Raw genomic sequence first — 13581 nt, 5'->3', positions numbered from 1 at the left:
AAATTAAAGGAACACTTTGAAAACACATCAGATCTTAATGGGGGAAAATATCATGCTGGATATCCATACTGATGCGGACTGGGTAATGTGTTAGGAACGTAAGGATGCCCTATCATTTGATGGAAATGAAAATGATCAACCTTCAGAGGACTGAATTCAAAGACACCCCGAAAATCAAAGAGAAAAAATGATGCAGCAGGCTAGTCCATTTTGCTGAAATTTCATTGCAGCAACTCAAAATGGTACTTTGTATGGCCCCCACATGCTTGTATGCATGCCTGACAATGTCAGGGCATGCTGCTAATGAGACGATGGACCAGAGCATCACTGAGCTCCTGGACAGTCTGAGGTGTAACCTGGCAGATTCGGATGGACTGAAACATGTTTTATTGGATTTAGGTCAGGTGAGTGTGGGGGCCATTCTATGGCATCAATTCCTTCATCCTCCAGGAATTGCCTGCATACTCTCGCCACGAGGCCAAGCATTGTCGTCCACCAGAAGGAACCCAGGACCCACTGCACCAGCGTAGCGTCTGACAATCGGTCCAAGGATTTTATCCCAATACATACTGGCAGCCAGGGTGCCATTATCTAGCCCAGCAATGGGCAAACTACGGCCCGGCGGACCTTTTAATCCGGGCCTGTGGAGCGTGATACATTGGCTGTCAGGATGTGTGTAGGCGGGGCAGCGTGACGAACATGAGGGGAGCTAGGCTCCTCTCACAGTCCGCCCTGAAGACCGGAACGGCGCGGGATACATTGGCTGTCAGGATGTGTGTAGGCGGGGCAGCGTGACGAACGTGAGGGGAGCTAGGCTCCTCTCACAGTCCGCCCTGAAGACCGAAACGGCGCGGGAACACGGCAAGAGGAACGCGCGGAGCAAAGGTAAGTAAATTGACACAGGGGGGACTTGGCTTACTACTTGGGGGGGAATAGTACTATGGGGGATGAATTAATATGGGGAATTAATTACTATGGGGGGATGAATTACTATATGGGGGATGAATTACTATAGGGGGGATGAATTACTATGTGGGATGAATTACTATGGGGGATGAATTACTATAGGGGATGAATTACTATGCTTACTATGGGGGAATATTACTATACTTACTATGGATGACACATACACATCATTCATCTACTCTTGGTCCGGCCCCCGGGTCCAATATATGAACCCATTGCGACCCTCAAGTCAAAAAGTTTGCCCACCCCTGATCTAGCCTGTACAAAATGTATGGCTTTAATCGCACTGCACACAAATCGAATGTGATTTGCACAGGAATGCGGTGTGGTTCCTGTGTGAATCACATGCGATATACCGCACCGCACAGATATGAACCCAGGCTTAGACTCTAGATCTCTCCTCTGCCCTAAAAGCATCTGATCACACCAAGATTGTTGTAATCAGATGTTTCCAAATTTGAAAATGGCGCTGTTTATCTGGCAAAACCGAAATGATGAAATGCTTGTTGCTTCTGGTTTCTTAGACCATAGAGATGATTGGAGCCATTCCGACCTCTGGAATTCGCCGGCTGAATTCTCTGGCTCCCCAGTGGGAGCGAAAAGTCCCATATAATGTTCTTTTTTATTTCATGAGCGTCATCAGTGTTATCACTGAAATGCACCAAGTGCATTTTTGCCTTATATCTATACCTGGCCATGGCAGCAGAGAACATGGGCATATGACAGATCGGGTCTGTGGACCAATATGACCGCAATTCATTCTTTTTTGTGATCCTCATGTTGAGGGTTAGGCCCAAAAACTTTTTCAATTCAGAAACCATGATAGTTTTCCATGCAAATTGTTTAGCAAGAGCTAAATTTGGGTAGGCAGCAATGTATTGTTGTGCATAGAAATTGCTTTGGCCCACAATCAATTCATACAAATCACAGTGAAAAACAGCTGAGGGTCTAAACCAGCAATGGGCAAACTACGGCCCGGCGGACCTTTTAATCCGGCCCGCGGAGCTAGGCTCCTCTCACAGTCCGCCCTGAAGACCGGTGTAGCATGAAAATCTGTCTCCTATGAGGATCTGTTCCCCTCGATGTATCTGCGCATGTGCCGGAGATCGCCGATCGGCTGCTAATGCCTGAAACTGGCACATGCGCAGATACGTCGAGGGGGACAGATCCTCATAGGAGACAGATTTTCATGCTACACCGGAACGGCGCGGGAAAGGGCGAGAGGAACGCGTGGAGCAAAGGTAAGTGAATTGACACAGGGGGGACTTGGGGACTTAATATGGGGGATGAATTACTATATGGGGGATGAATTACTATGGGGGATGAATTACTATGGGGGATGAATTACTATATGGGGGATGAATTACTATAGGGGAGATGAATTACTATAGGGGGGTGAATTACTATAGGGGGGGTGAATTACTATAGGGGGGGTGTATTACTATAGGGGGGGTGAATTACTATATGGGGGTGAATTACTATATGGGGGATGAATTACTATAGGGGGGATGAATTACTATAGGGGGGGGTGAATTACTATATGGGGGATGAATTACTATGGAAGATGAATTACTATGGGGGATGAATTACTATGGGGGATGAATTACTATGGGGGATGAGTTACTATGGGAGATGAGTTACTATGGGGGATGAATTACTATAGGGGGGATGAATTACTATGGGGGATGAATTACTATATGGGGGATGAATTACTATATGGGGGATGAATTACTATATGGGGGATGCATTACTATGGGGGATGAATTACTATATGGGGGATGAATTACTATGGGGGGTGAATTACTATGGGGGATTAATTACTATATGGGGGATTAATTACTATATGGGGGATTAATTACTATGCTTACTATGGGGGAATATTACTATACTTACTATGGATGACACATACACATCATTCATCTACTCTTGGTCCGGCCCCCGGGTCCATTATATGAACCCATTGCGGCCCTCAAGTCAAAAAGTTTGCCCACCCCTGGTCTAAACGCTAGTGCTGGCAGCGAATGAGGCTGATCCTGCTAACACTGCGTTATTGAGGACACTATACTAAGGGGGCACTAGTATAGTTCTGTTCATGATGAACATATTGATCCATAGAAACAGTACAGAATAAACACAGGTACTGGAATCATTCTCAGCATGCCAAATAATAGGACTCCACAATGTCCATGCATACAGAACAAGAAGTGGTACTCAGCTCATTGCTGATATGGAGAATGTGATGTAAAGGGAAACTCTGATATAAGGGGAACTCTCCCTTTACAGAAGAGTGCACAGTGTTGCCATTTACATTACAGTCCACAGAGTTCCCCTTACATCAGACTCCACAGACTTCCCCTTTACAATACAGTCCACAAAGTTCTCCCTTACATCAGAGTCCACAGAGTTCCCCTTTACATAAGGGTCTGCAGGGTTCCCACTAACACTGTAAGGGGGAAATCTGAGGAATCTGATGTAATAGGGAACACTGTGGACCCTGATGTAAAGGGGAACTCTGCTGTAAGGGGGGTCTCTGGTCACCAAAGCCCCCCCCCTTTACACAAGAGTTCCCGCTTACATCAGAGTCAGCAGGATTCCCACTAACAGTGCCAGGGGGACACCACACCCGCCCTCCCCCCCCCTCACGCACACTTTAGTCTGCAGCGTTCCCCTTTACATCAGAGTTCCTACTTACATCCTTTTGTGTGGAATGCTGGGCTCTTGCAAACTCCTAAGTACTAGTTCACATGGGCAACTGGGGGTGGTAAAAGCAGATAATTGAGCTGTGATTTGACTGCCCCGACTGCCCACCCAAACTTGAGTAATAGCTACCCAGGGCTGTGCACATGCTGTAGCTAAAAAAGAAACAGTATTCCGCATTTGGCACGCAACCAATCCAAATGCATAGAGACATGATGGAACTGCCCTGTGACGCACAATGCACGCCGTTGTGACACGGTGGGTAAGCATTCTGAAGGTTAAAGCAAGGTGGTGAGAGAAAGCTAGAAACCCTGTGCGCTGATAACTTCTGCTTCTGGACTGTCATCGGTTTCTTCCTTTTTCCTGGACCACCCCCAAGCCAATATGAAGAAAGTGGTGTCCTAGGGTGACAACTATACTGTGCAATGTTGTATGGTTGTCACCCGGATACAGGAAGTGTGGTAATGGTAGGATTACCAGGTTGTAATAAAGGAAACAAAACAAGCAGACTTGAAATGAAAGGACTGGTAAGCTGCAATGCTACTCATTTTTCTTCTACAGCTTACACATGCTCAAACTTCAGCTGTCTGCTTCTGTCCCAGAAAAAACACTGATATACGGAGACCTGTCTGTATTCTAGCAGACAGCCAGCACTTCTCGCAGGTGGTCAGTCATGACAACCCTCATATCTCTGTTAGCCGAGGTTTACTATAGCAGGAGAGCAAAGCCCCTCCCTGACAGGAAGCAACGTTAGCCCCATGCACGTCATGTGACTACGTCATTCCTTCCCATCGTTATCCACTCCTCATCATGTGACATAATCACGAGGTCATTACCTCAGCCCAACAATACCCACCCTCTTCTGTCAGCCAATCTAGGCTGTTTATTGCAAGAGGCGGTAATGATAGCTGACTGATCCGAGGCTGAGCCAATGGCATGGCGCGCTCCGGAGTTAGCGAAGTAATGTGGGCGGGCTGTGTTCCAGAAGCCGGAAGTGTATTGTTTTGTTGCAGGGGATGGTGGTGACAGCCGGTGTTGGTGTAGGGGAGGCGGAGGGGTGGTGCTAGGTGCCCTGTGCTCATACCTGAGTTGTGCCTCATGCACAGGTGATCAGGCATGTGATGAATGTAGGTGGAGGGCACACCCCTGATGCACTGTGTGTGTGAAATGCAGGTTACCTGGGCAGGGGCTGAGATCTAGGCTGGTGGTACCTATGTCAGATCTCTAGAGTCACACCATCGTGTGTCCACAGCATCACCCACCCTGCTGCTCTCTCCACATGGCCAGAACATGCTGTAACCCCCAGGGCATCCACAAGTAGCTTCATCTGATAGAACACAGGATCTGCCCATCGTTCAATATGCCCTGTACCTGTGGGAACTGGAGAAGATGGATCCGCCCGCTGGTGGTTGTGCTGTACGTTGTGGGACTTCTGGTGGCCATTCCAATATGTGTTTGGGAGTTACAGAAAATGCAGGTGAGCCTGACCTATACAATGTCACACACACACACTGGATGAAGGTAAACCACCTGATCTCCGGAACGTTGTACCCCCTTCATGACCGGGGCATTTATAGCTACTCAGCACTGTGCTACTGTAATTGGCAATTGTGCGGTCATGCAACATTGTACCCGAATGACATCATTTTTTTCACAAAAATAGAGCTTGCTTTTGGTGGTATTTATTCACCACTTTTTATTTATTTTATATATATATATATATATACAGTATATGAAAAAATACAGAAAATTAAAACTCGTTTTTCTTAGTTTTGGTTATACAATTTTGCAAAATAAATAATCTTTCTTTGTAAAGTTAGGCCACAATATATTCCGCTACATTTCTTTGGTAAAAAATAGCCCAAATCAGTGTATATTATTTCGTTTTCGGGAAAGTTAGGGAGTCTACAATTTATGGATTTAAAAATTGATCAATTCTGATGTCATTTATTGGGGCCCTAACATGCCAGGACAGTACAAATCCCCCCAAATGACCCCTTTTTGGAAAGTAGACAGTCCAAAGTTTGGTAAGAGGCATGACCAGGTTTTTGAAATTGTATTTTTTTGTCAAAATTTTTTTGAAAATTAAAAAATTAAAGTTTTTTTTTATTTTATTCTTTTTTCTCAATTTGTTTTTACATACTGTCACCAGTGCAGTACAGTGTCATCAAAAGAACTTTGGTTTCTTCTTTTTTTAATTTTTTCTTTTTACATACTTTCATCAGAGTAGTTCTGTGTCACCATAGTGTCTTCATACTACTCTAGGGTGTATCACGGATTTTATGTTTACACTGTTATTGCTTATAATGATGAAGTTCACTGTTATGCACAATAGTTTTACCTGTCATGAATGGATTTCATTCATGACAGCATAGTTACTGTTGACATGCTGTGATTGCTACAGCTAGTTACATGGTACAGGTATCCAGGTACCATGTGATAGCTGTGGCCCAATCACAGCATCATAAAAGTAATCAAGCTGTCATGAATAGAAACCCATTCATGACAATTTGCTTACATAAATATCATGTGATTATCATCATTGGTCATAGCGATTACATAATACCCCAGCCACTCAAAGCAGCCGGATACTGAGCACCGTGATCCACTGTGTCTGCAGAACACAGCGTTCATGGGTTTGCGCTTTTGCATACCCCAGGAGGCACGCTAGTGCACATGCGACATACCAGTAAATGTTCTGTGGGCAGGTAGCAAGTGGTTGAAGTCTATGTAAAGCTTAACCTCTTACTACCTATCTCACATGCTGCACACATGCATCCATGGGCAGGTTTCTGTGCTGAGAATGTGTGCACTGCATGCTCCCAGCACAGAGACCGAGCTGTCAGAGACAACTCCCAGTCTTTGGTAATGATCAGGAGCCGCTGGGATTAGCTTCCAATCATGTGACCACTGTAACAGCGATCATATGATCAGGCAGCCCTTCTCATCCCCTAGGTATTTTAGCCCAGTTAAAGGGATGTCAGGGCTGTGTGGAAATGGGTTAAAGCAATATTAAACCCAAAAATTAATATATTGCAGATTACCAATCCCTTAATGCGGTGGCTGCGTTATTTTTCTTTCTCGTTTTGTTACGGCTAAGCCGTGCTGCTCATCATCCTTCTATTTCTTAAGGGGATATGCATGCTGTTAAATTGTAGTGCACACATATAGTACATAGAACCAAGTGAGTGTTTTTAATTTATTTTCATAAAAGGTATATATATGCAGAAAGCACTATAAAACCTATTTCTTTACTTTGATGTCTGAGTCTGATGGATGTTTTGCTGGAGAACGTAGGAGCTTTAGTTAACATTAGTTAGGTTCACACTGAATTCGACTTTGAAATTGTGCAACTTCACTTTAAGTAGTGCAGGAACTACTTTTCTAATTGGTGCGACTCCGATGAAGTCAGAGTCGCACCAATTAGAACAGTTCCATTGCCTATCATTGGATGCGATTTGTCATGCAATTTGAATGATCAAATCGCATCACAATTTGCATCAGTGTGAACCAGGGCTTAAAGAGAGTGCATACCATTACCAAATAATGGAGGATATGAGGAAGGAACCAGCACTGTTGAGACCCCTTAAATGGGAAAGCGCACAATAGACCTATAAAAGAGACTTTATGGGTCAGTCCCAGAGGTTAGCGTATTTTGAGCACTGAGGTAGAGCACACTTACTGGCCACTTTATTAGGTACACCTGTTCAACTGCTTGGTAACACAAATTGCTAATCAGCCAATCACATGGCAGCAACTCAATGCATTTAGGCAGGTAGACGTGGTGAAGATGACTTGCTGAAGTTCAAACCGAGCATCAGAGTGGGGAAGAAAGGGAATTTAAGTGACTTTGAACATGGCATGGTTGTTGGTGGCAGATGGGCTGGTCTGAGTATTTCAAAAACTGCTGATCTACTGGGATTTTCATGCACAACCATCTCGGGTTTTCAGAGAATGGTCCGCAAAAGAAAATATCCAGTGAGCAGTAGTTGTGTGGGCGAAAATGCCTTGTTGATGTCAGAGGAGAATGGGCAGACTAATTTGAGGTGATAGAAAGACAACAGTAACTCAAATAACCACTCATTACAACCAAGATATGCAGAATACCAATACTGAATGCACAACAGCAGAAGACCACACTGGGCGACACTCCTGTCAGCTAAGAACAGGAAACGGACACAGGCTCACCAAAATTGGACAATTGAAGATTGGAAAAACGTTTCCTGGTCTGATGAGTTTCAATTTCCCTAGAGATGGTTGTGATTGAAAATCCCAGTAAATCAGCAGTTTTTGAAATACTCAGACCAGCCTGCCTGGCACCAACAACAATACCATGTTCAAAGTCACTTAAATCCACGTTCTTCCTCATTCTGATGCTCAGTTTGAACTTCAGAAAGTTGTCTTCACCACGTTTAGATGCCTAAATGCATTTAGTTGCTGCCATATAATTGGATGATCAGCAATTTGTGTTACCAAGCAGTTGTACAGGTGTACCTAATAAAGTGGCCGGGGAGTGTATATTTACAGCACAAGAGTACTTTTGTATTAGCACTGTAGTTGGACTTAATAATTAATGTTCATTTGTGCATAGAATTATTTATGGTTATAAAGGAGTTTTCCTGATGAAATATTGAGGAACATCATCGCAGTGTACAATTGTATGGGATTTTGTGAGGTGAGAGAGATGTATGTGTTCCTCAAACTATGTGAGAACTTTCTGCTACACTACATTCATTACTATACTATACAGTTATTGTTGATGTGTTACTCCTGGATGTTGTTGCATTGGTCCTTCACCCTTCAGGGAGGTTTAAGGGTGTGTGCACAGTCATAGGTGTATTTCGGAAGAGATGTGACATTGGCTAGCTTTGCTCTGATGATGCACCCTTTTTGTTCTCTTTGTATTTGCCAACAATTGCCTTTAACTAGGAAAAATGTTACAGGATAAGTGTGCTTATTACACAATCTGTGGAGGTTGTAGACCTCCTTTAGAATTCTGTTGTCCACTGTGCCGAAAGTGTTTGTGTTTGTGTGCTCACAGACAGGTATGTGACTCTAGGCACTCCTTTCCCAGTGCATTCCCTCCCTGTCCACTGCAACCATCACACTGACAGCTGCATGGGCAAAGGGTTTTTTAGTAGAGGTGGGTGGAAATTGTTGGGGAACCAAGAGAATAGTTTCCCAGCAGGTCCGTCTGGCTGTTGTTTGTTGGGTCATGGCAGTGGGCAGTCCAAAAGCAGCTTTTTAATCCACCCCCTGCCGTGTGCTGGGAATTGGTGAGAGATCTTTAAGAATCTGTGGCTGCCATAGTGACTGGTCCTTACAGTGGCAGTAGTAGAGGATTTCGTTACCTCCGATTTTGGTCTCACATAAGCAAGCCATTAGCGGCTTGAACAAACTACAGATCACACCAATCTCGGTTTGATCTGATGCTTTGGAGGCCAGAGGAGAATGATCTGGGGTCTAATAGACTCCAGATCTCTCCAAAAAGAGGACCTGTCATGGCCCATGCTATCACAAGGGATGTTTATATTCCTTTTGATAGCAATAAAAGTGATTAAAATATGTTTTTTACATGTAGGAGAGGAATGTTGGAATTGGCTTGGACTGGAAGTGGTTAAAGGCTTTTTTGAATGTGTCCCAATATCATACACTGGCGTACATTTTTCATGGTCAGATTAGAGTGCTGTAACATACAAGCTGTAATTTCTTTTTGTAGTCAGATTGTGTTCTATAGCATTTAAGTGTCCAAGGTTCCCAATATAAGTGAACTGGCTAGCCCTCAATGTTCATTGTGTGAGTGTATCACTTAAACGAAAAGTTTTATTCCTGGCTTGACTATAAAGGAAAGATAATTAAAAAAAAAAAAGAGGCAGAGGAAGCAATGAAAAATTGAACCTAGATCCCCACATGATGACTTAATTAAGAACATACAGTAAAATATTAAAATGCACAAAAAAAAGGAAAAACTTTAAATATTTTTTCAAAGTCAACTTCCAGGACAGTGTACAAGGGAGAGGCTCCATCCACCTAAACAGGAAACACATGATCCACACATTAAAAATAAAAAAGCTGGTCAAACCCTCAGTTTAATGTGTTTCCTCAAGCCAGACAGGATCACCTTACTTGTTTTTTTTTTTTTTCTTGCAGGCTGTCATGCCAGTGGCAGGGGCCTCCCAGGTACAGCCTTTCCTGGTACACCCATAATTTGTCTGCGGTTCCTTCCAGGAACTGGGGGGGGAGCAACTGGACTGTGCGGGCGAGACCACTCTGGGGGGGCTCTATCTTGTGTGTGCCTCTTTTCTAAGGGCTACCTGGCCATATTGTATCCATCCATTGGCGGCTTTCAGGATTGGGCAGCCAAGAGAGTCCTGGCAAGGGACACCATTTCTGGCAGAAGTGTACTGATGGGAGCTGGACACTTGTGCTGACCCGCATCCAAGATAGTGGGGGGGGGGCACATTTTAAAGCCAGGGCTGAGAGGATGTGGCCAGGATTCCTGGCTAGTGGCAGATAAACCGTTTATGGCGAGTGTTTAAATCCACAGCATTATACTGGGAACCCTCACAGACGGACGAGGACCAGGGAGGTAAAGCATTAGCAGTTTGAGTCAGCTGAGCCTTACAATGCAAAAAGTCTGCTTGCATGATGGAGGTGGCAGAACTGGCAGAGCACACAGGCCAGTTCCCAAGGTAGGAAAAGTTAAGGAGCTTGGCCCTGTGTTTTTCTACTTCCCAATCAGGGGAGATGGCGCAGAGTAGGGTCCTTTGTACTGAGGTGATGGGCAGTATTTACTGTATTAAATGGTGTGGAGAGGTCGCACGCTATTTTTTTTCTTTAGGGTTTAGGGGTTGCACCTTTGTGATTTTTGGGGTAGTGGTGCACCGAAATGAAAATTCTGGTGCCAAAACCGAAAATTCAAAATGCACTTGGCCGAAAACCGAAATGCCCAGTTTTTAAAAATGAATATATATTTTTTGGAAAAAAATACACTTTGATTAAAAAAATATATACCCCAATTGTTTTGTAAAATATGAAAGAGAATGTTATGGCGAGTAAACAGATACTCAACATGTCACGCTTTAAAATTGTGCACGCTTGTGGAATGGCTTGAAACTGCGGTACTTAAAAATCTCCATGGGTGATGCTTTAAAAATTTCTACAGGTTAGCTGTGTAAAATTACAGAGGAGATCTAGTGCGAGAATTATTGTTCTTGCTCCGACGTTCGTGGCGACACCTCACGTGTGGTTTGAACACAATTTACATATGTGGGCATGGCCTATTTATGCGTTCACCACTATATGCGAGCACAGGGGAACGGGGGCACCTTTAAACCTTAAAAAAAAAAAATGATTTAATGTTTTTTTTTTGTTTTTTTGCACTGTTTTCCTTTGAAAAAAATTTGAATCACTTTTCTTATCACAAGCGATGCATGCATCCCTTGTAATAGAAATAATTTGTGACAGGTCCTCTTTATGGAGAGAAATGGGGTCAATAAGACCCCACATCTCTCCTCTGCAATGTAAAGCATTGGATAAAAAAAAAGCATTGATCTAGTGCTTTAAGAAAAAAAAATGGGGTTCTGCATATGTCTTCTTTTTTTTTTTTTTTTTTTTTTTAATTGTATGATCTGCATATGTCTGATGGAGGATTGCCCTATTTTGTAGGCCAAAATCTGGGAAGAAATAGATCAAGCAAGAGTAAACTTTCTGCTTCCTGAAAGAAACCACTATGCCAGGATTGCACAGACTAATAAAACAAATGAAGCTACAGGTCTCTTTTAAGGTTTTATGGACAGTATGGGAGAGATTTCCTAAAGCTGGTGCACTCAGAATCTGGTGCAGCTGTGCATTGTAGCCAATCAACATCTAACTTCAGCTTGTTCAATTAAGCTTTAGCAATATAATCTGGAAGCTGATTGGTTTCTACGCAGAGCTGCACCAGATTTTGTACTCTATTTTTAGTAAATAAACCTCCATAAGAGAGGAGATGGCACATACAGTCCTTTCATTTCCTCTTTTCCCTCCTGCTAGAGTTCTCTATGCAGAACCCACTCCCTAGTACCTCTAGTGAGGTGTCAGTGGTAGCTGTGCAGGTGGCCAAGGTAGTCAGTGAAGAACAGGGCTCTGTGGCAGCATTGGAATATTACGCTAGTTTATCTTTGGATTCAAAAGCAAAGGAGGGGGAGCTCAAAGAGAATAAAGAATGTAGGACACAAAAATATTATTTACCCACAGAAGAAACTGAGGAATTGCTAAAGGCTATTCATGGCATGCGAGGATTTGAGGAAAAAGAGGAAGTCGAAACAAACTTTCCTGGTGCATTCCACCTTAAACCATTTTAAGGCAATAGAAGAAGCTGGAAAAACTGATGTTTTTTTCCCTTCTAATTTAAAAGAAGATTCTCCTTTAAGAAGGAAGATGCTAACTTGTGGGACAAGTGTCCCAGGTATCTCTCTCCAAAGTGTCAAAGAAGACAGATCTATCATTTGAGGATGCGGACACCCTGAAAGACCCAGTAGATAAAAAATCTGAAGGATACTCGAAGAGGGCATGGGAGGCAAGCACTGTTAATTTCAGGCTGGCACTAACCACCACCTGTGTGGCCTGGACATTAGACTTACGGCTCAGGCAGCTGCATTCACATCTAGAAGAAGGGACCCCTGTGGGGTAAATATTCAAATCCTTACCAGTTCTAAATAAGGCTGTGGTCTATATAGCAGATGCTTCCACAAAATCAATCAAATTCATGGCAAAGACCACAGCTCTTGTCAACTCAGCCCTGAGGGCTATCTGGCTTAAAACATGGTCATGTGACCCAGCTTCCAAATCAAAATTCTGTGGGTTCCCTTTTGCAGGTGATCTATTTGGGACAGAATTTTCATATCTGGAAAGTGCAACAGACAGGTAATAAGGTTTTCAGTCCCCAAGAAACCGCAGAACAAGAAGAATATTTGCCCCTTCAAACTTATCAGAAGGATGCGACAAGACAAGAGCAGAAAAAATCCTGGTCTTACAAGAAAAGGTGTTTCCTTTTCAACCCTTCCAAACCCACTGATAAATCCCAATGATTCAGGAAGCCAAGTGGGAAGAAGATTGCCAAGGTTGCTGCAACAAAGACTGATCTGTCTTATCCTGGCAGGAGAGAGGAACAAGGGATTCTTTTCTCACATTTTCTTAAGAAGAAAACCTTTGGAGAAATTTTGCTTCACTTTGAATCTAAAACGATTAAACAAGGTGGTGAGACACAAGAAATTTAGAATGGAGTCGATATACTTCACAAAGGACTTGTTGTCACCAGGAGTATACAAGAGTACACTAGACTAGAGGAAGCATACATTCACATCACTATCAGAGAGTCGTTCAAGGAGCTCCTCAGGTTTTCAGTAAAGGGTCCAAAGTGAACAGTAATTCAATGCCCTTCCTTTGAGGTTAGCATCCACCCCCCGGAACTTCACCTAGGTGTTGGTGGAGGCACTTCAAGATTTAAGGTCAAAAGTAATAGAAATTATCCCTTACTTGGACAATCTGCTACTTTTCAGCAGACACACCAAAACTCAGATTTTGCAAAGCATAGGCAGGCCAATCAACCTGGAAAAATCGCATCCACTCCCTGTGCAAAGGGTGATCTTTTTAGGCTATGCTATAGATTCAATGAAGACAAAGTCTTCCTCACAGTGAACAAATAACAGAAACTGACACCGGATGCCTGCAACCTGCTCCTAAGTTCAACTTCATCTACCTGAAAGATTATGAGGCTCTTAGGCCTAATGACGGCTGCAATCCCTGGGGTACAGTGGGAGCACCTACACACGAGAACACTCCAAAATCTTGACCACTTGATTTGGGATAGAAACAGGAATCCCTGGACAAAGTGTTTGCCATTCTGAAATTAGTGAAATAATCAGTCAAATGGGG

General features: G+C 43.5%; 1 protein-coding gene across 1 annotated transcript in view; it reads left to right on the top strand.

The window, feature by feature from the left end:
* Positions 1-4658: 4658 nt before the first annotated feature.
* TMEM184C (transmembrane protein 184C) overlaps positions 4659-13581 on the top strand; it is a 48784-nt gene continuing 39861 nt past the window's right edge. Inside the window, exon 1 of the mRNA XM_089670480.1 lies at positions 4659-5140. Within this exon, the coding sequence (XP_089526606.1) occupies positions 5024-5140 (117 nt within the window). The 5' untranslated portion in view covers positions 4659-5023. The remainder of the gene's footprint in view (positions 5141-13581) is intronic.

This window comes from Staurois parvus, unplaced genomic scaffold, assembly GCF_062004578.1.
Source record: "Staurois parvus isolate SC_StPar_1 unplaced genomic scaffold, SC_StPar_1.0 ptg000090l, whole genome shotgun sequence".
NCBI lineage: Eukaryota > Metazoa > Chordata > Amphibia > Anura > Ranidae > Staurois > Staurois parvus.
The sequence above is the reverse complement of the archived record's forward strand: the minus strand, read 5'-3'. Positions and strand labels throughout refer to the sequence as shown.